This window comes from Mus musculus, chromosome 2 (genome assembly GCF_000001635.26).
Source record: "Mus musculus strain C57BL/6J chromosome 2, GRCm38.p6 C57BL/6J".
NCBI classification, from domain to species: domain Eukaryota; kingdom Metazoa; phylum Chordata; class Mammalia; order Rodentia; family Muridae; genus Mus; species Mus musculus.
In genome coordinates this window covers 68,995,667-69,021,461 of record NC_000068.7, presented here as the reverse complement: position 1 = coordinate 69,021,461, position 25,795 = coordinate 68,995,667, and the positions used below count along the sequence as shown (strand labels likewise).

Below are 25,795 nucleotides of genomic sequence, written 5' to 3'. Positions count from 1 at the left end.
CTTGTACCATGGTGCTTTCTCACCAGTCTGCCCCTGTGATCTCTTCTTTACTGTGCTCTGTTCCCCCTAGTTTTCTTCATTTAATTGTGGGGCTGTGTTAACCAAAAGAAACCATTTGAAATTTAGAAATCATTTTGTATCATTTAACAGGACAACACAGCAGACTGTGTAACATGTATTTGTACCTAGATGATGTTTTAAATTACTAAGAGAAAAGTATATCCAATCTGTCAAACCAGAATTTGTGTTTACAGGAATGAAAAATGGCACACAATTTTCAGAAATAGAGACAGCCACGAATGATACACTGGGGCCCCCAGGATCACAGCTGCAAATCATTATAATCAGGAACTCAGTTATTGCAATGGTCTTGATATGCTGGCAACTGTTTTATTAGAGCACAGAATATTCTTATTTAAAAGAAACAGCAGTATCTGCAAGCCAATCCATTTTCATAATGCTCTTGGTAAAAAATGCTTTTTAAATTATCCTCTTGTTCTTAGCAACATAAAACCCCAAAGAGAATAGAGGTTGCCTGAACACCACACTGTGCCACTGGCGCACTGCAACCAGCACAGCTCATACACTGCACTGTGCCAGTGTGGCGCACTGCAACCAGCACAGCTCATACACTGCACTGTGCCAGTGTGGCACACTGCAACCAGCACAGCTCATACACTGCACTGTGCCAGTGTGGCACACTGCTATTAGCACAGATCATACACTGCACTGTGCCAGTGTGGCGCACTGCTATTAGCACAGCTCCTACAGATTTTTACACTGCATCCTTGTGGGTAGCTGGCAGGGTTAAAATCTTTTGCTGCTCTGTGTATCTGGCTCACTTTACAGACTCTAGTTTTCAAAGGTGTTGACGATTCTTGGCTAAGTACTCCTGACAACTTTACACTGCCTTTTTTGGATGCATGAAACAAAGACTCTAACTCTAAATCCAAGGAATGGAGAATATCACGATTAAATGTGCTCGAGGAAAACAATAAGCCCCTGAGCTACAGATGAGTAATGGGAGGAAATATGATCAGAAGACAAGGGACACAAAGCATCTTCTATAGCTCATAAGTGGGGAGGAAAGGTTTGCCAGTAAGAGCTGGTAAGCATGAACTGATGGGATCTTTCCACTGCCCATAACCGGTCAGAGCTGGTCTACAGATAGGGGACTTAATACTTGGTGAGCTACTTATAATTCCCTCCTCACATACGTCTCCTAATTCTCCAGCTGATAGGCTAGCAGAGAGTGTTATCCTCTAATGGAGATCATTTCCTGATTGTCACCACATTAAAAAGGTAATGAAGGACATAATGGTGGAAATATGAAGGAACAAAAGGGCTTTTCTGGCAGTTCCCTGTCAGGTTGTCACTGTTCTGGGTGTGGTTGCTCTGTTTGCTTTGCTTTCCTTGAGTCACCGTGTGGCCTTCCAGTGCACAGGTGCTGCAGAGCTGTGGAGGACGGAAGCACCCCAGATGGTACCTAACCAACATCCAGACAAGACACTCTACCACAGGGTTCCTGAAATAGAACATTGTTTGTGCTTTCCAAAAGGAAAACACCCTATAAAACCTAGTATTGGTTACTTATCATCAGGTAATAGGACTTGAGACACGGCATAAACAAATTTTCCCAAAAACTCTCCTAGTAACTGAGAGCTAAAGCTCACGGTGTGTATGGCTACCATGATCCACCCAAATGCTTCGAGGGGCTTTTGAGTTAGAACACATACCCCTAAAATGAAATGCACCTCACAGGCCCTGTCAGATGCTATAGAACTATGACTCTCACAACACCTTATCCCATTAACTCGAAAAAATGTAAATTATTTTATATAACGTCCTATATAGGTAGTAACGATGCTGATTGTTTTTCCTGGACACAGAGGTCTTCGGATTCCTGAGACGTATAGGGGAAAAATATCTGCGTTTCAAAGTATGAGAGTTTAGTTCTTTAGAAGCCAAAGTCTCAACTCTCAAATTCATTAATGAGACGATACAGTGAAAGATCCTCTACAGGACAGCCAATGATCGGTCGGCATCAACTCATTCCAGAACCCTTGCTCTCTAATAAGTAATCCGGTGGCAGAGCGATCTGACAGCCGCTCACAAGTGGATGATTTCTAACTATTTACTGAAGAGAAATATTTTCCATGTCCCAGGGCTAAGACAGGGATTTGTAAATCCTGGCTCATTATTAGCATTGCCAGGAATCTCGTGTCACAATCGTTGGCTCCGTTGGCACCAGCCATCAGGATTTTTTCTTTTTACTCAGGTGTAGTCCAAAGACAAGTCATCCAGCTATAATCTCATGGCACAGGGAGAGAAAACATTCACAGCGATGCCCTTGTTTCATGAACAGTCTCCTGATGCCACCAAGATAGCTGTTATCTGTGATGACACACTATTTGTGTCAGAGCTATCTACCTGAAGAATGTCCCCATCTCAAATGGAGACCTGCAGCTGGAAACATTAAGTCTACTGGGGTTCATTCTAGGCTTACATCTCTTTCCCTTCAAGGTTTCATTTGAAAAGTCAGTCATTCACAAACACCATCAGAAACCATTCACAGACACCACCTGAAATCAGTCATTCAACAAACACTACCTAAAATCAGTCATTCATTAAAAAAAAAAAAACATTCTATCAGTGGTTTCTTTTCCTCAGAGGAACTTGAACATCTTCAAAAAATGACCTTTCTCCTAATGATAGTTTTTGAAAACAAAACAAGACAACAAATAGCCCTTCCCCCATACTCACAAATCTCATTTCCAGCGGTATGCTAACACTATTTATTGCCCAGCTGCCTTCACAGAGCTATACAACACCAAAACAGGCAGCCTGAGGAGCAAGGGTGTCTGTGGGAAATGAACTGCCAACAGTCGGCCTCAAAATTAAACAGGTGTCTAGGTCTCCTCTCAGCATGGCGCTTCATCACCTTTATATGACAGAACCATGCACGTGAGCAAGAGTGTCTGCTGGTCTGTGAGACCTGGGACATGAGCAGGAGGAAACACATGACTCCTGTAAGATATGTAAGTGGCTCCCAAGAGTCTGCCAGTAGAGAAGGAAAAGCCAGATCTTCCAGAATAAATAGATTTGGTTGTTTCTTCCCATTATTTTGCCTATTTGCAAATGCTCAGATCTCATTAAACTAAATGTGCAACTAATCGAAGGGAAACTTTCAAAGGAAAAATAAATTATCGACTCCCAAACTTTTCCCTTTCTGATACCCCAATCAACCTATTTATTTAGCAGTCAAGGGCTAAAAACTTAGAGACCATTAACTAAATATGTGGCTTGCTTTTTTCTTTTTAGTTTCCAGATAGAAAAATAAAGCATCTAAGCTCAGATCCTGACTCCACATCCTAATTTCTATGATCAGACACTGAGTGGGGAACTGAACCAGCATCCAGCATGTGAAAGCCAATGCACAAGTCGATCATAATCTTGTTCTTGCTCTTAGCTGGCACACCAGTTTTACAGGACATGCTGTGGTCACTAACCTGAACAGAAGTAAACATCTAAGAGGTCAACTGACACAAGAGAGCAAGAACTACCAAGTCCACGAGGCTGGGAGCCACAGAAGAATGGAAGACCTGACAACTGCTTCCCTGGAACTAAGGTCCTCCATTACACCACACTCACCCGTTTCCTGCCAGAAAATGTAAGTGCAATTCATAAAGTTAAAAAAAAGTCAGGTCTACACATTTTAATGACATGAGAGCACTTATCAATCAGAGAAAGAGGGAGGGATGGGAGGAGATCTACATGCAAATTATATATGTAAGCAACAAGATATCCTAAGATGCCCTACTGCAACAGGCCCTTGTCTTATGATATGCCTGATAACATGGGTATCAGTCACTTTCCCGAAAGATGAGTGCCTGGAAAGGGGTTGGGGTTAAATATATGTCCTCATATTAAAGTCATGTAGGGAATTCCTTCTTGCCTCAAATCATAAAATGAATATGAAACTGCCTCAACCGCTACAGAAGGGAGAGTTAATGTGAATATAATGACCACTTCGGACTAGAAACATACTTTTATGCCGTTCTGAATTTCGGTTGGTGATGACCCAGAGGAGGAGGAAGAAGAAGAAGAAGAGGAGGAGAAAGAGAAGGAAGAGGAGGAGGAAGAAGAAAACCTGCTACCTGTAGAAGACTCAAAGACTATGCATAAGTTTATGACTAAAACATGAAGCCATGACAAGTTGAACCCCCTACCTTAGGGGACCCAGAATTGCTATATATGATAGCAAATGTTACGATTTAATAAAAGTTACAACACATATTAAACACTTGCCCCAGAGAGGAAGTTCTCATTCACTTACATATAGGACACCCCACTTCCTTTTCTCTCACCATCCAATTTCCCAAAGCTCCCATGCAGTTATACCCTAATACCATCCCCACACAGTATTTTTCACAATTCTGGAATCTCAATAAAAAATTACTTCCATATTAAGTAGTGTGATATCAGTCTAAATGGTATTTAAGACAATGAATAATCATTACACACATACACCCATATATGCATATATATACACACACACATACTTTCACACATACACACACACTCACATATACATATACAAGTCTATTTGGCAACAAGAGAAAACCAATCATATTTAAAGCTGTAGCACTCCTGTGAGAGATTTTCAGAGTAACTGAAGACCCGACACTTGAGTATGATGTAACGGCCATCAGCACAGACCTAGGAGACTTGTAGGAGACTCATTCTAAAAGCAAATTCAGACAATGCAGCAGCCAGAGCAACCAGATCGCAACAGTAAGTATGAAGTGGGGAGCAGGGAGTTGTTCTCCATCTTGACCCAGGGTTTGAATTAATTCTCTTAGTGAAACTTCTGGCTGTAGATGGGCTTCAGGAGTTAGGCCACTGCACTTGAAGAACTGATATTTGCTGGTCATGCCAAAACCAAAGCAAGCTGTTGAGCCAACTGTCTGTATTGGGAGCAAGAGGAGGGTTGGGGAAGGTAACAGTGATTCGGGCCCAGAGAAGCAGAAATGGAGTGACAGGCACTTTATCCTCTGGACCTCTACCAGGAAAACGGGACACCCTTTGGCATTTGTGTCTACAAATTTCCCTTTCTCTCCGGAGATACGGAAAAGAAAGTGGGAAATGAGAATATACCGTCTCCCTCAAATGGTCTCTTTACTTTTCCTGCCCATTCTTCCAATGTCAGTTTCAACCCACGGGCAAGGCAGTATGTGGGACATTTGCTTCATTTTAAAAGCAAGTTCTAGAATGTTCAGTTTCCTACTTCTTTTTCCTATTCTCTAGCTTAGAAATGTGCTCAGTTCTCAATATGGATCGCATGAGTCCCACCATCTGCCACGTGGATAAAGAGCAGATCTGATGTGCCCTGATTACAGACTTTCAGCAACTCTGCCTGCAGTGCTGACAGTGTTAGTGGTGTGCATGGAAGCAGGCAACAAGTCCATGTGGATCGCTATGTCCTCTGCACAGCACGGGGTGGAGATAAGAGGAGAGACTCACAGCCATGAGGACTGGGAAAGATCAAAGGGGAGGAGTCCACTACAGTCCATACTTGTGATGGCCATCTGAGCATTCAAGGCATCAACCATCCTGGTTACTACAAGTCAAACAGGTTCGCTAAGTCTATGAGTGGGGGCAGTGGGGGATTGCAAACCTTTCCCATTAAAAGTAATATATGTTTTACACGTTCTAGACCCTAGTACAGTAAGAAAAGCTTTTCTTGGTTGAAAACATGAAAGTATTTCTGGAAACCCTAGGCACATACAATTTTAGTAGACACTAAGCATGTTTAAGTCTAAAAATGGTCCTTAAAAATAAAGTGCTCTCCCATCCTCCCACCACAACTGAAGGCAAAGAGGTATAATATCAGAGTAGGCTGGCACTGCAGGACTTGACGCAATACCAAGCCCTTCTTAGGGGAGGCTGTTTGACAGTGGTGAGGGCGGGTGAAGAATCACACAGCCTGGGGCTGGGTGCCATCCCTACCACCTGACGTTACTTAACCTCTCTGACATGGTTTTCCTTTCTAAATGGTGTAGCAACTCGAGCTTCTGCCCAGGGAGAAGATCACTGGACTGTCACAGTACAGATCTCAGCAGACATAGCTTACGACATGAGCTACCCACTTCCCCCTCCTTCCCCAAATCAGCCGCCTGCTTCTCCGAGGGATGCCACAGAACTAGAGTCCATTCAACAATTATTTCTAAGCGTAAGCTTTTTGAGAAAGCGTGTGACAGGGACTGGAGGCACAGCAGTCCACATGCATGAAGCCTGGGTTTAATGTCCGGCACCCAAAAATAGAAGGCTGTACCCTACCTCACTATTCACTACCTTCAGATGAAGTATAGGGGACCCTTGGACAAAAAACAGCTTCTTACCCCAGTGGGAAAAGATCCCAAGTGAAATAACAATACCCCCGTGTTTAAGCAACAAACAGGCATGCTCTGGAGGAAGTAGGAAAAAAAGTGGAAAGGAAGGAAAGAAGAAAAGAGAAGGGGAAGGAAGGGGGAAGGAGGAAGAAGGAAGGGGGAGGGGCAAGATCTTTAGATGCTTTATTTTGTTTTTTTTTTTGTTTTTTTTTGTTTTTTTTTTTTTTTTCGTGACAGGGTTTCTCTGTATAGCCCTGGCTGTCCTGGAACTCACTTTGTAGACCAGGCTGGCCTTGAACTCAGAAATCCTCCTGCCTCTGCCTCCCGAGTGCTGGGATTAAAGGCATGTGCCACCACCGCCCAGATTAGATGCTTTATTTGTTTGCTTATGTAAATAAGTACTTAGACTTTGCAGTGCTGAAGAGCAAAAGAACGGCACAACCTTGTACACACCAGGCAAGAGCTCGCCCATCGAGCTGGATGCCCAAGGTTGAGAAGTCTCTCTAAACTTCCACTTCTTCTCTTCTCTCCTTTCAGAAGTAGCTTCGTAAGCTGCCAAGAGCAGGCTTGTGTCCTCTCTTTTCTCTTTTCATGTTCAGCCTCTTCCATGCCAACTGTCCAAAACTGGCTTTCTGCCCACCATCCCTGAGTGTACCTAGCAAGATGAAGCTCATGTGGATGAAGTGGTTATCTCCAGAGCTGAGCCAAAAGCCAAAGACAGGCAAAAGCCACAGACGACAGCAGCTGCGGGGCCAACACGTCTTCCCATGCACCCAGGGTCTACTGCTGCAATTCCTTCCTTCCACCGTAACCAGGGCCCTTTCCCCGCTCAGGCTCAACTGTCTGTAACTTCTTCATTTTTCTCCTAAACCAAGGCTGAAGTCCTGGCTGATCCATCACGGACATGGGTGCTCGTCTAGCCCCGCCTTATTTTTCATTACATGAAGCCTCTTCTCATCCCATGACTCTACAAACAATCCTTCATTGTGGGGGTCTCCTTCATTGCTCCAAGTTTGGTCTACTCCTTAACTTCCATTTTGCTGAACTTCCTGTACAATGCACCCTTCTCCTCTCTCATCCAAGAGGTCCATCTGTACCATCACCGCAGTCCTCAATACCCAATGACAGTTATCAAATATACTTGGGAGCATATCATATTCTATTAGCCAACGTGTATGGAATATATGACATTTCAGTAGAAAAGTTTTATATCAGCTCTTAACAAAATTAAGATTACTGTAAAATATATTTTCCCACGGCAGTTCAAGGTAACAGAATAACGCAACCATGTATTGCAGACACCTGTACACTACCATCTGGAAATTCTTGTCAGTTTCAAACGAGAATGTTGGAATGTTCTCCATGGTGTTTTCCCCTTCATATCCCAGTGAAAATGGCCACACAATCAGCAGAGGCGAGCATGGGGCTTTCATATCACTGTAAACCCATTATCAGCTCCTGAAGATACACGGGCTAATGTCCAAGAACTTCCATGATGAACATATGAAGATAAAAGTCTTAATGACTGTTTTGCAGCATGGGGTTTTGTTATGCAGCCCAGGTTGACCCTGAACTCAGGAGCCTTCTGGATCGGTTTCTTAGTAGCATGTGCTTTGTCCAGCTCTCAAGGTTATACTGAGAACCAGCTTTAGAAAATTCAAATGTATGTCAAGAGGAAAACAAAGGAGGAAAAGAATAGCATTTCCAGTGTAATTTGAAAAATACCCATCAGCTCCAACATTTATGGGATATTACCCAGAATGCTCCTCTGCCAAAGGCAGGTGTCATGCCAGAGTAACTGAATGAATTCATACTTTATCTAGAGAAGGAATGGCCATAATAATGAACCAATGTTAAGGATTACATTTTCAATTTCCACATTTTATCTAAAGGGCTATATTAAGTTATGGCAAGTGATCTGTAGTTCTCACTCTTACATCTTAGTTGCTCTTGCTCTGTGTGCATGGACGTGTGTGTGTGTGTGTGTGTACGCAAGAAATCAACCTCTGCTGCATTCCATAAGAGCTGTCTATCTTGTTCTGAGACAGAGTCTCCCACTTGACCTCCAGCTGCTGGGTTGGCTGGGCTCTTTGCTAGTGAGTCTCAGAGACCATCCTGTCTCTCAACTCTCTGGTACTGGAATTACAAGCATGCAACTGGGCTTGTTCACAATGATTCTGGGCAGTGAACCCAGGTCCTTTCTGCTTGTGCTTAACTGAGTTCTCTCTCCATACCAAGCTGCTGTTTAGAATTGCTTGTTTGCTAGGATGGTGATGGGGCCACATCTGGTCCCCAGCCTGGGTCTGAAGCTTCTACTGCAGACACTGCAGGATACTGGGCTTTCCCAGAGTGCAATGAGCCTGATCCACAGTGGGATCTAGCTCCCTTCCGTTGTCTGCATCTTTGACCAAAGCTGCTTCTACATGTGAGATTTCTTCCACCCTGTGGTCACACACCAGAGTCAGATCATATTTATAGACGAATCTGATCCTTTTATTAGATTACTGAAGGTAGGCAGCATGCCTTTCTTCTCCTGTACCTTGTCCTGTGCCTTCTGAATGGGCGGGGGATTCATCCAGATGAGCATAGTCAGCCTACCAGGACCACAACTCTAAAAATACATGACTCTTCCTCTCTGAGCACCCATCCATGTCAAGAGCTCCACAGTTAGGGGTGGGGGCTGCATGCACCTTCCCATTCATGCTGGAATATTAACTGTTTTGATCATGTGTTGGTCTTGCTGCTGTGAATCCTGAGTGTAGTAAACCTGTTATGTCAGGAGGCACTGTTTTACCCAAGTCCTCCACAACCTTTGGCTCACAGTCTTTCAGTCTTCTCTCAAACACAATAGCAATGTCAGCCCCTGACAAGCACCATATTCATTTTTGCGTTAATGAAGAAGGGAAGTTTGAAGGACACAGGATAAACAGCTATCTGTCCCGCCTTTACAGTGGACAGCAGCAGCCCAGGACCAGATGATCTGAAGGAACACACAGATCTCTCATGGGAGCATAGGCTGGCTGCACAGAAATGTCTGATTCACATCAATGCCTTGGCCTAAGAACCCTTCACTCCCCACACACCCAGACAAGACCATGAGAACACACATAGTTGTCACAAACACAAGTGGTCCATCTCTTTATTTCTCCCAGAAAGCTGATTTTTAAGGAGGGGGAAAAATCAGGCAGTATTTCATGATGACCATTGTATGTGAAAGCCATCAGCTCTTGAATTTTAGTAAAACACAGTTGAATTAAAAAAAAAGAAAAGAAAAACGGTTTGTGTTGAATGCAGCGTGTGATTTTCCTGTGTGGCAGAGGTCCCTGCTGCTGATTCCTAATGCAGAGAGACTGTGCAGGTGCGGGCTCTGATTCACAGATCAATACTTCATCTCTAATTACCCGAGCCCTCCTGTGCACTACTACTTTCTATTCCCCATGGAAACGGGACATGAATACTAATGCGATCCAGTTGTCAGGCACTGCCTGTAGCCAGCGCAAGTCTGCAAAGCCAACTTCGTCACAGCATACAAATGAGGAGTAATATTTTTCACAATCAAGCTCTGCTCCAGACTCATGAGAAGTCCATGCCTTTAGGGGACTCATAATGAATATATTTCAATGAGTGTTATTTTAGTAACCTCTGAAATCTAAGTTTCTTCCCCCACCCCCACCCCCTTCAGTCCTGGAGTTTCTACAAGTCGATATAGCATTGAGGAACCTCGAAAGAGACTTATCAGACTCAGGAATGCTTGGGACAATTACAGAAAAGCATGTAACATACTTTAAGGTCAGAGCAATCATTGGTATTTGGGGACCAAGTAACCATGACCTTGACTCCCCCGTATCCATTCCAGCTTCGCGGAGTCCTGAAGTCTTGCTGCTTGGCTGCCTGCAGAAAGCTGTCATGAGATGTCATTCTCTCTAGATGTGCCTGCATTCAAAGTAGGACAACTGGGGACAGGGGGTTGAGGGGAAGCACTTTTCCATGTCCTTTAGAAGACACAACAGTAAACCAAAGTGCTGCTTAACTATGAACCATCACATCAGCACTGGCTCAGTCCCTAAAACACCTGAACAAGGTTAATTTGCCTGACCACTTTACCTCTAAGGTTGAGGAAATGCATCATACACCACAGAACCTGGCCTTCAGTGAGCAACAAGATAACCACACTCAGAATTCACAGCAGTAAAGATCAGCTATATCACTACTGTGACTGTAGTTATTGTTAGTCACACACATTTTACCCTGCCTATTCACTAAGCCAGGAGTTGTCCTCCCAGTCATTATCCCACACGGAAAAAAGTGAAAAAAAAAAAAACACTCTTTAAAGCACCACACAGAATGAAGAATTTGAGTCATTTCCTAACACAGACCATATAAATACATTTGAAATGTAGCCTCGGCTATCACCCATAGCTCATAGCCCCCACATTCAGAAAGCTAACCCAAGAAGATTGCCAGTTCAAAGAGGGCTTGGGTAACACAGCAAGACCCTGGCTTAAGAAATAAACAAAAGAAACAGAGCATCCTACAAAAATACAGAGAACTTGAGTTTTAGCAGGATCACACACAGGAGGACAAAATCTGCCCTGCAAGTACAGTAGGGTTGTTCCAAGGCATTCCTGGTGATGCAATCATGGAAAGGGGTTTGTTTCCTAAGGAGAAAGCCCCAAATTAGGGCCATGGGAATGAGAGCAATATGAACAGCTAGACTTTTTACACCAAACTTTGTATGTGTATGCACATGTATGTATGTCATGTATATGTATGCATTTGTCTATGTGTGGAGGCCCGTGTATGTGTATGTACAGATGCACATTCACATATGAATGTGTGTATAGAGTGCAGAAGTTACCACTGAGTGTCTTCCTCTATCAATTTACCTCTTCTTTCTTGAGACACCATCTTTTACTGAATGTGGAGCTCACTGTTCGGTTACACTGGTTGGACAGTGAGCTCCAGGGTTCCTCTGTCTCCATGTCTCCAGTCTGGGATTTACTCTGGTGCCTTCCTGGGTATCAGTGTGGGTTCTAAGGATCCAAACTCAAGTCTCTGTGATTGGGAAGTAAGTAAACTTTTTGTTTGTTGTTTTAATGGAAGCCATCTTAAAATTTCTATTTTCTCATATAAAAATTGTTAATAACTTCATATTCTCTTCAGGTAGTCATTTTACTCTATTTCCTACATCTTAGAGCTTTTAAATAATAATATGTTAGGTATTTTCAGAAACATTAACCATATTTCTGCCTTCTAAAAAGAAGTCTTCAGGGCTCCTTCAGTCTTACTCATTCCTCCATGCATGTATGTGACCACCAGAAAAACACACAGACCTCTCTTCATTTACAGTTTCACTCAACAATTACTAAGGATCATTCTAGATTTATCTTCAAAGAACTGCATGCCTCTCTGTTCACTTGATGATAGTGTAGTGATAATTCTGTTGATATTAAATATTAAGGTCATTATAAGTGTTCTGTGGTTTTTATTACATCCATATAGATATAGATAATATTTGCATTGTGATAACTTTACATATTCATACTTGGAAGATCTTTATAATTCTTTCTTCAGCATGAGTTTCTAGGAGTTGAACTTCCAGGTCAAAATTTCGAGCATATGTATAATTATTCTGTATCACCAGACTGAATCCATTTACCATAATTGTCACAATTTCAGATTCTCCACTGAAATTATCAAACACGAGCTAAAGGTGCTCTTTTGGATCGTAGGACTGGGTTCAGAGATGGAACAATTAAATGCCAGAGAGGCTGGGTGACTTGCCTATAGTCATAAAGCTGATTAGAGGGCAGGTTAGTCATGACGACTGCAATGGTCCTTTGGGGACAGCATGGTTACAGGACCTCTTCAGCATCTTCTCTATGTCACAGCAGCCTTAGGTTCCCACTCCTCACTATACTCTATGCTGGGAATGGGGACCACAGACAGGAAGAAAGGAAAATGGAGTGGGATAAATGGAAGGCCCAGACTGGATGAAGGAGCCTGCGAGAGGGGTGGGTAGAAGGGAAGAGGAAACTGTGGTAGAAGCAGCATTCAAGTATGATCTGAAATTCTGTTCCAGAAAGTATGTCAGCCTGTTAGAAATGGTCCAGGCACACAAGAAGGGTGTCACTAACTAGGGGGCCCCAGCTGTCCATCACATCAATTCCCCTGTTCAGAGGTTACAGTAGGTTCAGAAATCACAGTTCCCTGCAGAGCCCAATTGGCAATCAGCAATAATTAGTGTATGTAGGTATGTCTCACCCATGGCCCATGCAATCAAGGATAGCTATGAATGAGGCCCAAAATAAAATCATAGAGTTATTTTAAAACACTGTAAGGTGTGTGTGTGTGTGTGTGTGTTTGTGTGTGTAGGGAGTATATTATATTTTCTTGTCACCATGGTGCTAGAGCATAAATTTTGTACAGGATCATGTTGTAATGTGATGTCCGAAGGTTGACCAGGTCTGTAAGAGTTCCAAAGTCTCATACATATTTAAGTTGGGTATCTCAGAGCAAGTATCATTTTCCCATTTTCTAGGAAAAAAATGAGAGAGAGGAAAAAAGAAGAGGTTTTACAGAGAAAATCATAACTACACATGAATGGAAACCAAGTTCTTTGTACCTGGCCAAGCATAAGGCTAGCAGTCCAACTTTGAACTCTATCTACCCAAGTGTTCCACACTGAAATGCCTTGGAATTCTTCATCAACCAGGTCAGCTATTACAAAGCAGGAATTATCTGAACTGCTAACTTTTTGGAAAGCTGCCTTTTAACTTTTCTTTGGCTCAGTCAAAGAACTTAAAACATGGTCCCAGTTCGGCCTCAGGCACATGAATTTACCCTTCTGAAATTGGTTTTCTTACCCAAAATGAGAAATTTTGGACAGTTGATCTTTAAGGCCCCTTCTCTCAATGCTAATAATATAAGCCATGTACACATTTTTAGGGGAGGGAGGGAGGAAGGGAGGGAGGGAGGGAGGGAGGGAGGGAGGGAGGGAGAGAGGGAGGGAGAGAAGGAGGGAGGGAGGGAGGGAGGGAGGGAGGGAGGGAGAGATAGAGATTGAACACTCATCAGTCTGAGCTCGGGCACTTGCCATGATATGCATAGAGTAGGCAGTGGACCTCAGGCCCTCACTTCTCTCCTTGATTGACACAGGGTGTCCTTTTTGCTTGATGCTCCATGTGCTTGTGAGCCTTTGGGGGTTCTCCTGTCTCTGCCTCCCATCTTGCTGTGGGATCACTGGTACTATGTACATGCTATACGGAGTCTAGCTTTATGTCTGGTCCTCACACTAGTATAGCAAGGACTTTAACCACTAGGACATCTCCCCAACTTGTTGAGTACACTTCTGATACAAGCACATGATGGGCCATTTTCAGGTTTAAAGTAAAATTCGGCTTTCCTTAAATAAGTGACTTGTCCAAGCACTTTAAAAATTTTAAAAATAACACAAAAAATAAACTTGTAAATGAATGACCATTTATCCTGTGACCACTCTAACAACTGGTCAAATTCTATTTTCACTTTCAAATAAGCTAACAGATGACAATTTTGTTTCTATTTCAGAAGCATTCCAAGTTGACCAATAAGCAAAAGAGAACAACAGGAAATTCTAGACCAGCAGAATATGCTATGGCCACATATACCATGAAAGAAAGGACCATGGTCCAAGCAAGACTCAAGAAATTCAAGGGCACAGGCAATGGCAAGACTCTGGAAGAATACTCTTCAACTGCAAGTCTTAGTGGTTGGTCACAAAGCTGATATAACCACTGAGAGCAACCAGCAGATGCTTTGGTGTATGCTGTGTGCTGTGTGCTTGTGTGCTTGTTCATGTCTGTGTGTAGGTGCTTTGGCAGATGTGTCTATATGCATATGGAGGCCAGTTGTCTTCTACTATACTTTTCCATTTTATACTTTAAGATAAGGTCTCCCACTGAACCTGGAACCTGCTGATTCAGAGAGACTAACCGACTACTGAGTGCACGGATCCTACTGTCTCTGCCTTCCTGGTGATGGGATTGGACCAGTGCACCATTGTGCATGTCAGGATTTTCACATGGGTGCTGAGGATCCAAACTCAAGTCCTAAAGCTCATGTGACAAACATTTTATTGACTATCTTCTCAGCCCCTACAACCAGTATATCGTAAAAGATAATAGTAAAATAGATTATATTACCAGAGCACATCACAGCAAGTGACAATATGGTGTGGTTAGATTAGTTACTCAGATATTGTTCATAGCTCAGAGCTAGATTTTGCAAACTACACTTCTGCTGGCTCCATGATTTCCCAGAACACTAGGGGGCTGGGAAGCTGCAGAGGGATGAAGGAACTTGGTCTATCCTGTTCTATTCCAGCTTTTATTATCTGACCAGTGACATATCTTTACCCCAAGGCATCAACAGAGCCAGCTTTCTGCTCAGGGACATGGGTTTGCCAACTGTGATTCACAGTACCAGCAGAAAACTAGTGCCTTAAAAATGGGCCAATCCTATGGCCTCAGCCCTTCTGCTATTGATGTCTTCTTCATCCTCGGTTGAGTCAAATCTGTTCTTTATAGCCAAGCCAGCTTCTCAGATGGTTCCAGAGGACAAGCAGCAGCTCTAACCCCATCTGACTTACAGTGAGGAGACTGGAGTCTGACCTGTTCAGAAAGTTTACTGGGCTTTGTTATGTTTTTCTGTTCCTTTCTGAAATCCCTTGGTCCTATGTACTAGTGTTTTCTTGCTATCATTACCTTCAGGGTAGCACTAAGCCAGTCCTAGAGTTGTTTACTACTGATTCACATCAGGAAAGGTGCTTACAACAGTGTATAAGCTAATTACATCCCTAAGTGCATCCCTTAGTTCATAGGCAGACCATCTCAAAATGAAGCTGTGGGCCAACTCAGGTTCAGGTGCAAGGATCACTGCATAGAGGTGATCAATAGCTAGCCATTCAGTTGCTTTGATTTACATAGCCTTAGTGGGTCCCTGTGAATCAATTCTTCCTAAATTTTATAACTCTTACCATGCTTCTTGTGGTTTCTCTCTTATCAGGCCCCTGATACAGAAGCTATATATAGGTATATGCTTAACAATTTTCATTATGTATATTCATATGTGTATGTTACCTTCCTGTGATGTTGCATTTAAAAAAATAAAACAAGGAATTTAAAAATATTTTTTAAGTTATGCCAAATAAAAACTTTCATCTGAAAGTGATCAAGTCTAAACCAACCAACCAATAAAATAGTCCACATTGGGCATTAGCTTTCTGTCCTCCTGTGTCCATCTCTGCAGTGATGGGATTACAAATGTACACTTATGCTGAGCAAAGGTTTGGTTTATTTTATGGTCCTGGAAAGTGTGTCCATTTGTGTGAGTAGGCCTCAGGCCTTCAGAGCACTTCAGGTATCCTTTTACAAAAGCGTATTATTTTTATTTTTATTTTTATTTTTATTTTTTGTCTCTGCCATTCACACATGTGGGCAGAGCTACCTGTGAACAGAAACACTGAATTAGGCTTACTTCGAAGTATTTGAGTATTTCTCAGCCTAACAATAATCGATGTAATAGTTTCCTTAGATACGGGAAATGCCACATAGTCTGGATGTGCTGCATCTTTTCAGGCAGAGTGAGCACTTGACATCCCTAGAAGATGAGCTCTGGCTGATTTGTCTGAGCTAAGTCAGATGGAGGGAAACTGAACAGTAGATCACCAGGCATTCTTCTATGAGTTGGGGAATAATCAACACATTTGTTTCTCAAATAAAAAAAAAAAAAAAAAGGGAATGGGTGGGTAGGGAAGTGGGGGGGAGGGTATGGGGGACTTTTGGGATAGCATTGGAAATGTAATTGAGGAAAATATGTAATAAAAAATATTAAAAAAAGAAATCAAAATTAGCAGAAAAAAATACTTTAAAATTTATTAATTGCCTGGATAAACATTTCCCAAAAAGAAATTTAAAAAAAAGTTAGTTTATTGCTCACTGATTATGAGGAATTTTGTACTATGTTATTTGGGAAAAGCTGAACACAGAGGTGAACTTGAGCTATGTTGGTAAAATGTACTGATGCTATTAAAATATTTACAATATTATGAAATTTTAATTTTAATTTTGAGGATGTATCCAGTTTTTTTCTCTCCTTTTAAGAAGGGTAAATAATATTGTCTTTTCTAAGTTCATAAAACTGTTTAAAATACTTAACTTTTTAAAAGTTACTTAAGCTGGAATAAGGACTTTATTTAGTCCTTATGAGACTTAGTTAACCTGATGAGAGAAGGAAGTTACATGTTGCCTGGCCAAGTGAGAAAGCCAGGAGTACCATACAGCAGTGTGGACCTAATTTGTTGTTCACCTTTAGTAACTTTAGCCTAACTCAGGATAACACCCATCCTCTTTAAATTTGTACTTTCTTGACCATGAAACAGAGGATTGACAGGATATTTGCAAAGTTGTGTACAGATGTTTTGATAACACGATTCAATATACACACAATTCTGTGTCACATGATGGAAGCTAAAGCATGCAGTTCTTCCAAATGACTGTTGTTCAGACCGCACTGGAGAAAGAACTTTAATACAAGTCAACTCAACCAGAACATGTCAAGGTCGTTCACTGTTTTTAATGCATCTGTTATATCCTGAAAGGAAACTAGTGTAAAAAAGGCAAAGTTTAAGAAAAAAAAAATTCCCAAGCAAACATTCTACTGACATGTCTCTCTTTACTGCTTTGCATGGCCCACTGGCCTTCCATTTTTGATCCAATACAGTCTGGACAAAAGCCACTGTCACACCATTCAGTTTGTGTAGGGGTAGAATGAACTAGAATGAACCAGATCAATGTCAATATGCCTCCTGTGGTGGTGCCAGATGGCCACACTTACCATGTGTGACAAAAGGAACCATCCAACGAGATGCGGGGACAGGACAACAGAGTGATCCTGGCTCTCACTGTCTTCCCTTTACACCATTGACAGCTCTTACCAACAGAAGCGAGCGTGAACCCCCGAACCTTGGTCCTCACATTCCATGAAGGGCAAATGGATCCACATCAGCTAACATTCTACCTACAGCTATCTTCTCTATGTAAGCACACAATGCTTTATGCTCATTCCCCGTTCCTCTCTAAGTCTGAAAACACACATATAAGGGTTCAAACTAAGCAGTTTCTGCATGTCTGTTCATGCCAGTTGCAGATTTCTCTGCCATGAATATGAATGAAGTTCATCCATTTAAATGGACTCAGGTGGCCCTGAACTGTATATTCTTATTAAAAGATAACAAGCAAACAAGCAGCTACCTAAGGAAATAACAAGCAGTGACAAGTGTTTCTAAGGAGCTTGAACAGTGGGGAGTGGCCACTTTCTTCTATAAGAGCAATTCCACAGGTAGGCAATATCTGCTAATTCAGACTTTTAAAACAAAACTTATTTGAAAATTTATGAATTTATGAATATATATAATCTACTAGCATGTTACTTGGCCTATATTTTTTAAGAGATATTTTTGTAGTAAACAAATAAACAAACACTGATATTACGTTGGAGGTTAATAGTACAAGGTATTTTTAAAATTAACTTTCCATTTTATGTCAAGTTACTATTGTCAATACATGCAAGAATATGAGAGGATAAATCTTCATGAGTCTTGAATTTAAGCACCCTGATTTATCACTAGTACCAGTAAGGGTGGCTGGCACTCACCAGGCAAAAGATAACTACACCTCATAAAGAAATATTCTCAAGGATTAATTACCATAGTTCATGTGGCAGTTAGCAAGCCAGGAGTGAAAACAACACAGGCATCAAAAACAACAAAAAAGTCAGAGAGAAGCTGAACTAACCACTAGCAGTATAATGCAACCTGTTAATTAACGTACAAGACATTAAAACAGCAAACTCTGCTGGCAAGATTACAGTGATGACACCTACTGCAGCCACCAGGGGTTTCCAGTCATGTGACATGCAGTGCTGAAACTCTAAGCACATTCATAGCATCAGCTGAAGGGTGTAAGTTCTAATGCCAAAAAAGGAATAACCACACAGAGAGCACTGAAGACTTCATAACCGCACTGGAGAGACAAACCGCTTTCCAAAGCATCTCAGACATACAACTAAATGAACGTTATATATTATTTTTTAATAAATCCAATTTAAACGTACAATTAATTCTTTGGAAACTTGTTACAGTATTTGAAGTCATCACCTATTAAAAACTGGATATAGGCCGATAGCCATGTAAAAGCTATATGAAGGAATTTGAGGCAGTGCCTACCTGTTTCAAGAACCGGACTCCGTAGCTAAATACATAGAGGTAAAAGGAAAATCTCCACCTGTAGAAGTTAAAGAAATGAAGACATTCAGTTAATGAGATATGCGAAGAAAAACAAATGACTCAGAGATCTGAGATCAAGCACGACAACAAAAACAGGCAGGATTAATTAATAAACAGACAGGAGTCATTTTAAAAAGCCTCCCAATGAGACTGGAAAGTAGTGACCAATCCTCACAGGAAGTCCTCCTATACATACTGCTGGCTCACTCACACAACGTGAACAGCAAAAACCACATCCCTGATCAGCAGTCTTAGTGGTTATGGGTGAGTGTCTGCGAGTTTTCTGTGCACCTGGTATACAAATTCTCAATTAGAACCTAAAACCAAGACTGCCCCCCGGACATGAGACAGTTACACAGGGCTCAGGCTCGTGTAATGCTTTGCTGGCACCATACTGAATTCCAAATAAGCACTGCACAGAGCCCTCCATTTTATCTCGAATGGACCTTGCAGCTTATTATTTAGTTCTGATAAAGACCATGGAATCTTTTCATTTTGGACAAATCTGTCAATATCCTTTGACCTCAGTCCTATGTGTGTAAGGTAGTAGTTTTCCATAATGATAATTCAAGGATTTGGTCTGCTTTAGGGTAACCTTTATTTTAGTATCTTTCTCTCCCTATTATATTGAACCAGTACACTGCAAGAATCTGCTTTACTTTTCTGGCCTCTGGAGAATTTGCAACCGCTCTGGTAAATGATTTATAACAGCTGTTTCAATTCTGACTATTGTTAGTAGGCAATGATCAGACGGCTTTTATGTATAATAAAACTTTTATAGAAGTCATTGGAATTCTTACTGTCATTTATATGTCTGCATTTTATCCCATCACTAACATGACCCAGTTTTCATAAGACACGGGTTCTATTACAGGAACATCGGTGCCTACCTTATTTGAATAACAAGTTCCAATGAATATTTACAAGGCAAATTTTTATTTCCACAAAATATCTGCAGGGAGCAAAAATTGCCAGCCTTTTGAAACATGAAAAAAAATTATTTATGGAGTTTCATATAAGTTACCATTTTTAAATACTTGCTGCAAGCCTGTTTAGTGTCCCCAGGCTTTCACTAAAATATCTCTAGGGAGAGGTAAGGAAAGGTGCATATAACCACAAACAGGAAGACATGACTTTAGTCTCCTTCTAAGACCAGGGAAGGATTCTTATAATAGTAAAAGAATAAAATTGGATTTAAAGGGGGGGGGTAGCAAAGTTAGGGTGATACCTCAGCTAAGAAAGAACTTGATTAAAATGTGAAGATGTGTGTTTAAAACCCAGAACCCATGAAAAAAAAAATGGGCACAGTGTCCTGTATTTGTATGCCCAGTCCTTGTAGGGCAAGAACAATTCAATAAACCTCCCAACAAAACTGAAAATCAGAACCCTTGTAGCTTGATGGTCAAGTCTGGTCTAGCCTAATTGGTTAGCCCCAACCTTAGGAGAAACCATGTCTTAAAGAGAGAGCATTCCTGACATGGTACCTGAGTTTTTCCTCTCCTCCCCTACACACACACATACACACACACACACACACACACACACACACACACACACACACACACTTGCACACTACACAATACAATACATATACACAAAGGCACACACACAAGCACACACGCACACACTTCACAATACATATACACAAAGGCACACACACAAGCACACACGCACACACTCATGCACGCACATATCTTTTATGTGAACAAAGGTAACATTAAATAAACCATGGGCCTTCAAAGAAGCAGGAACGTCATCCTCCCTCCCTGCCTCCTCCCCGCCACCTCCTGTAGATCTCCCTTTTTTATACTCTTAGCCACCTTTCCCAGAAACCTAACCTGTGCTTTTTGAAGCAGCAGGAAAATCCCCCAATTTCAGGTACTGATTGCTGCTTCCTATAACAACTAGAAAGAAGACGAAATACTTTTGCATGGTGGTTTCAGATGCAGAAAAGATTTTGAGACAAGATGATTTTTGAAAATGTTGCATCCTGGGAGTTGGAGCTCTTCCATAGCTCATACCCAAAGCAACAGAGAACAAGGCATTGGAGATAGCTTATTTGAAAATCTTCGAGTCCACTGAAAACAGGCCATAGCCTACAAATGTCAACTTGCTATTAAGTCAGAGACCTCAAAGACAACGTTTACTAAGAAACAAAAGGACAGAGGGCAGGACCAAGGGCATCTTCTCTGTGAGCAGATCTGAAGAGATCATTTGCAATCCAGAAGCAAAAAGAACAGCTGAATACTGGCATGAATCTAACAACTGGTCTGAGTGTAGCAAGCAAAGAGCACAACCACAGAACACTCTCTCCAAGGATATTTCCTACAGGGATTTGAAGTCATGTTTTGGAAAATATTTGGCATTCTCAAGGTGATTAAAAAAAAAAAAAAAGCCAGGGCTTCTAAAACAATAAGTAGAAAGACAAAAGTATAAACCAATTCTTAAAAACGGCTGGAGTAAAAGGAGATTTTAGATGAAGAAAACTGAAGAAGAGTTGTATGGATTCTGAAAACTGAAGCCTAGAATTATTTTGTGCATGAGGAGAGAGATGAGGTCAGAGAGGAAGAAGGACATGGAGTTGTGTAGGTGGGAAGGTGAGGGGAAAGACTAGGATCAAAATATGAAAAAAATATGAAAAAAATAAAAAAATATGAAAAAAGTATGAAAAAGGTTAAGTAATTAAAAAAATTAACTAATTAAAAAAAGAGATAATACACAGAGAAGAAATTCAGTCACTGAAACAGATGGTAAACAATCCCAAGAGATCAAGAGGAAAAAAGGCTGTGGAGCCGGGGTTCAGGAAAGTAACCTAATTATAATCGTTTCTAAGGAGCTATTAATGAATAGTCGATAGAAGTAATCACCAAAGACACACTTGAAAAAAGTACTTTAGAAATCCAAGAGTAAAATTATGTTCTAAACAATACCAATTCAATGCCACATTCAGACAAAAAGTTTTGAATTCTAGAGTAAAAATGAAATACAGAACCCTTTTGTATTCAGGCAAGAAAACAGAGCATGTCAGCACAACAAATCAAATAAAAACAAGCCATCCTCAGGGGCACACATTTCCACACAGTCTTTAATGGGTACCCTTGGCCAAAGAAAGCCATAGCCAGCCATGGCAGTTTTCATTGGTAAAGGAACTGAAAATATATTCTCATATCCAACAGTTCTTAAACGGCTATTCCATACATGACATTTATTAAGTGGTGTGCTGTTCTGTATGTAAGATAAATGCACACAAATCATAAGAGTCTCATTTACAATAGTTACTGTATCCTGACAAATGTATCTACAGCTAAATAAAATATATTATTGATTTTTTTTTTTTAAAGTAACTCAGGTCAATTTCAACCACAAAGATACAAAATGAGAGAACCCAAAGAATTTAATTTTAGGATAAAAATAGGCCGTATAAACTTGGATATACCTGATTTCCATAAATTTCATTGTCCAATTAAAGCTATTGTTTTTAAGGGACAATATAAAGTATTTAACAGTAATCAAGGGATAAATTCTGAGATTATATTAGTAAAAACAAAGAATAAAGAAGGGAAACATTAAATTCATTGTTATACTACTGTTTTGGTAATAAGCGATACATATACAACTAATAATATTTATAAATTCTTAAGAGATGAGTCCTCCTTAAAAATAGTTAAGCCAAAAATTATCTCGGTGTCTTTACTTATATAGAGCTAAACTGGCAGAGGTTGGATATTTTTTCTTTTTCTCTTTTAAATAAAGCAAGAGAGACTCCCAGAGCAAAGGAAGCAGGATTGAGGCTAGCCACCTCTTTCCTCATTTTGTAGCCCAAGGAGGAAAGGAAGGGCATCCACCAGTAGAGTTGACTGAACCACAACCTGGATCTCACACTTTGAAGGAAGCATACAGACACTTAGACGCCACCATTTAACCCTCGATTCGGACCCTGTGATGGCAGCAGACGCTTTGGCATCAGGACACAGTTGGCAAGGACACAGACCCAGCACAGCCTCCAGAGGCTTCTCTCAAACTCTTCAGAATTAGAGCACACTTCCGTGCACGGAGAAGGCACAAGACAGTTGGAGAAAGGCATGCAATCAGAAGGGGTGCGGTACGATTAAGAGACAGCCTGGGATTGCCTCTTTTGGGTGACTATACACATTTCATTGTAGTTAATGATACTTTTCCTCCTCTTTTCAACCATAACCTCATGCCTTCTCCTTTATCCAAACCAACTTTTTATAATCTTCCTGAACTTCTTTCTGGTCTCTACCTACTAAGTCTTTTTTTCCCTTAAAACATTGATTTAAGACTAATATATCCTTTAAGTGTCTAATGACTAATTGGATCTTTGGGCTCTGAGGGAGAATTTTATATCTTAAATCTGCCAAGTACCAGCTCTTTAGCAGCTGTGTTCATACACATGGATGGGACACAGTCTCCGACCAGTGGCCTTGCAAATGTACCTACTGATCTGAAAATGAAGACAGTAAGAGTACTTCTACAAACTGGAAAGGGGAGAACATGAGGAAAGAGTCAGAAGTCGATGGACAGACATGGGACATATGGCACATGCTAAATAATAACTATAAATGTTCACTTTTGTTAGCAGTTGTCATGTGGCATGCATGAAATTAACTTTCATGACTAACCATGTCTCAATGACAATGGCTACATATGCTCCCTCATCAGAATAAATATGGTTCCCAGGCAAATACATCATATCACAGGTAGAGAGAGACACAGGAGACAGAGGAAGCCTGCCTTCCTATGTGGTTGAGTAACAGGTCACTGGAATGAGGGATTCTGTTCCCTTCTTATTTAAATTTATGTATCCAGATCTCTTGACTTTGTTTCTCCTTGTTTGTAGTTGTTATAGGCGCACTTACCATGCAATGTTACAAAACCACTTGCAATTGCTACTACATTGTATTCATTTTACAAACAGCTCCAGGACTGATCAGGATAAAAATCAGTGAGAGTGAGTTTCCAGGACCTGTGGTGTTTTCAGCAAGAATAGCATGTGAGTGCACGGGCTACTGAGGATGTAAAGATGAACATAAGGATTTGGTGATGCCCAAGGCTTCACAGGTAAAACACACTCCTGTTTTCTAATGAACTAATGAATGCCTGCCCAGTTTTCAGGAAAAAAAAAAAAAGATCATTGGGGAGATCAAATCAAAGACATTTTGTTGGTGATTGTGCAAATGACCAGGTGGATATTATTAAAGATTTACTAAATGACAAGAATATCACATGTAAGAATATTTACAGTCCTTCTTTTAGGGGTCTGACAATTGAAAGACTTAATTCTTGATGGACTATCTATCACTCCAAATCTAAGACTTTACAATTTACATCTTCTATCTGTACTTCTAGCTTATACCAAAAAGTGATTTCTATTTCAAGGTCATCCTGCTTTAATGTCTCTTACCTGCCTTGATGAACTAGTCTTTCTGTCTAAGATGTGAAAATGTTGGTAAGGTCACAATAGCACCATAGCCTGTCCCTCCTGTGGCTAAGCTGGGAAAGGGACTGGGCAGTGAGGTAGGTATGAAACTCAGAGAAGAGGCTATGAGTTCCCAGCATCCAAATCTGCTGAAGGCCCTGGCAGTAACAGAGCTGGACAACAAGCAGGAAAATGGTGGTTCCCAGCACAGGGAAAGGAGGCTGTTACTAACTGGAAAAGTCCATGCTCCAAATCCTAGAGTAGTGAAGAAGGAATTGATGGAGATGCGGGCAGAGGGTAGGTTCCTCATGCCATCTGAAACCTGATATATTATTCTAACACATTTCCTTTTGGATAAGGACATAAAGGCATATAAATGTGTTATGAAAAAAAATTATTATAAAATACCACTTGTATTACCAACGTTTTTGCAAGTCACCTCACCAGCCCTAATAGTCTATTTCTTACATCTCTCAGTTCTCTCTCCCCCTTGCCCCCCTCTCCCCATATCCATCACCGTCTGGGTCCCTCCCCTCAATGTTTATGCTTAACTCTATATTAAAAACATTAAAAACCTATTCTTTTGTATTGCTGTTTTAAAAATTAGTTAAAATATAATTACATAATTTTCCTTCTCCCTCTATGTAGAAGTAACTTTTATTTCCCTAACATAATTATTTCATGGTCTACTGCCCACATCTGCTATCCAAGGCCTGGGCCCTGGAAGCTTCTAGCCTCTGTACACTCTTATCTAGGCCTAGAATATTTTCAGCCTCTGAGACTTGCTGCTGAGTAAGCTCACCCCTTCCTAGTTCTTTCTAGTTCTGGCTGGCTGACACAACTCAGCTGTTCCGGCTCAAACTCCTCTCAAAGCTGACTGATTCAATCTGGCTTCTCTCTCAGCCTCTCACTTTTTTCTGCTTGGCCTCAAACTAAATCTGGCAATCTGTTCTAATTTTCTGCCTCCTTCTCATTCTCTGGCTTATTCTGTCTTCATCTGTGTATAGCTCTTTTTCTACAACCTGTCTCTGAACAATTGTTCTGATAAAACTGCCCTCTCTCTCCCCGCCCCACTCCCCCCGCCCCCCACCGTGTTGCTCTCCCTCAAGTAGCCTTTCTCTCATCTCTGTTCTTGGGAAGAGTTGGGCATATCCTATTCTGTAAAGTCTTACTCTGATCACTTTGCCTCCCACTCAATTAGACATCACTTTCAAACATAGGAGCTTCCTTCTACAAACTAACTTTACCTTCATTATTTGGAATTAAAGATTTGTGCTAAGGGCTGAGCCACACCACAACTATAAATAGGTTTTCAAACACAGTTATCAGTGTTCAGAGATCAAATATTTTGCAACATCTCTTCTTTATGCCCCTTGTCTGACCATTCTCTGGTTCCCTCCCAAATTCACAGCTTCCTCTTCTTCAACCACTGTTGTAATATATACATATAGATAAATAAACATATAAATACAACCTGCTGAATCTGTTTCTAGGCTGACTACTTGATATAGGACACCACCACAGGCCTCATCCATGGGCCCTAATTCCCCCTCTCTTGTCACAGGCAAGATTTCTCCTATCTACCTTAGGATATCCACTGTGTTACAATTGCTCAGGTCTTGGTTAGACAGCCAGGTT

General features: G+C 41.1%; 1 protein-coding gene across 4 annotated transcripts in view; it reads right to left on the bottom strand.

The window, feature by feature from the left end:
• Cers6 (ceramide synthase 6) overlaps window positions 1–25,795 on the bottom strand; it is a 253,140-nt gene that overhangs the window by 92,823 nt on the left and 134,522 nt on the right. For all 4 annotated transcript variants that reach the window (XR_374464.4, NM_001347161.1, NM_172856.4 and 1 more), the window contains one exon: window positions 18,658–18,715. Coding sequence is in view for 3 of the 4 variants with exons in the window: in NM_001347161.1 (NP_001334090.1) it covers window positions 18,658–18,715 (58 nt within the window). In the remaining variant the exon portion in view is untranslated. The remainder of the gene's footprint in view (window positions 1–18,657; window positions 18,716–25,795) is intronic.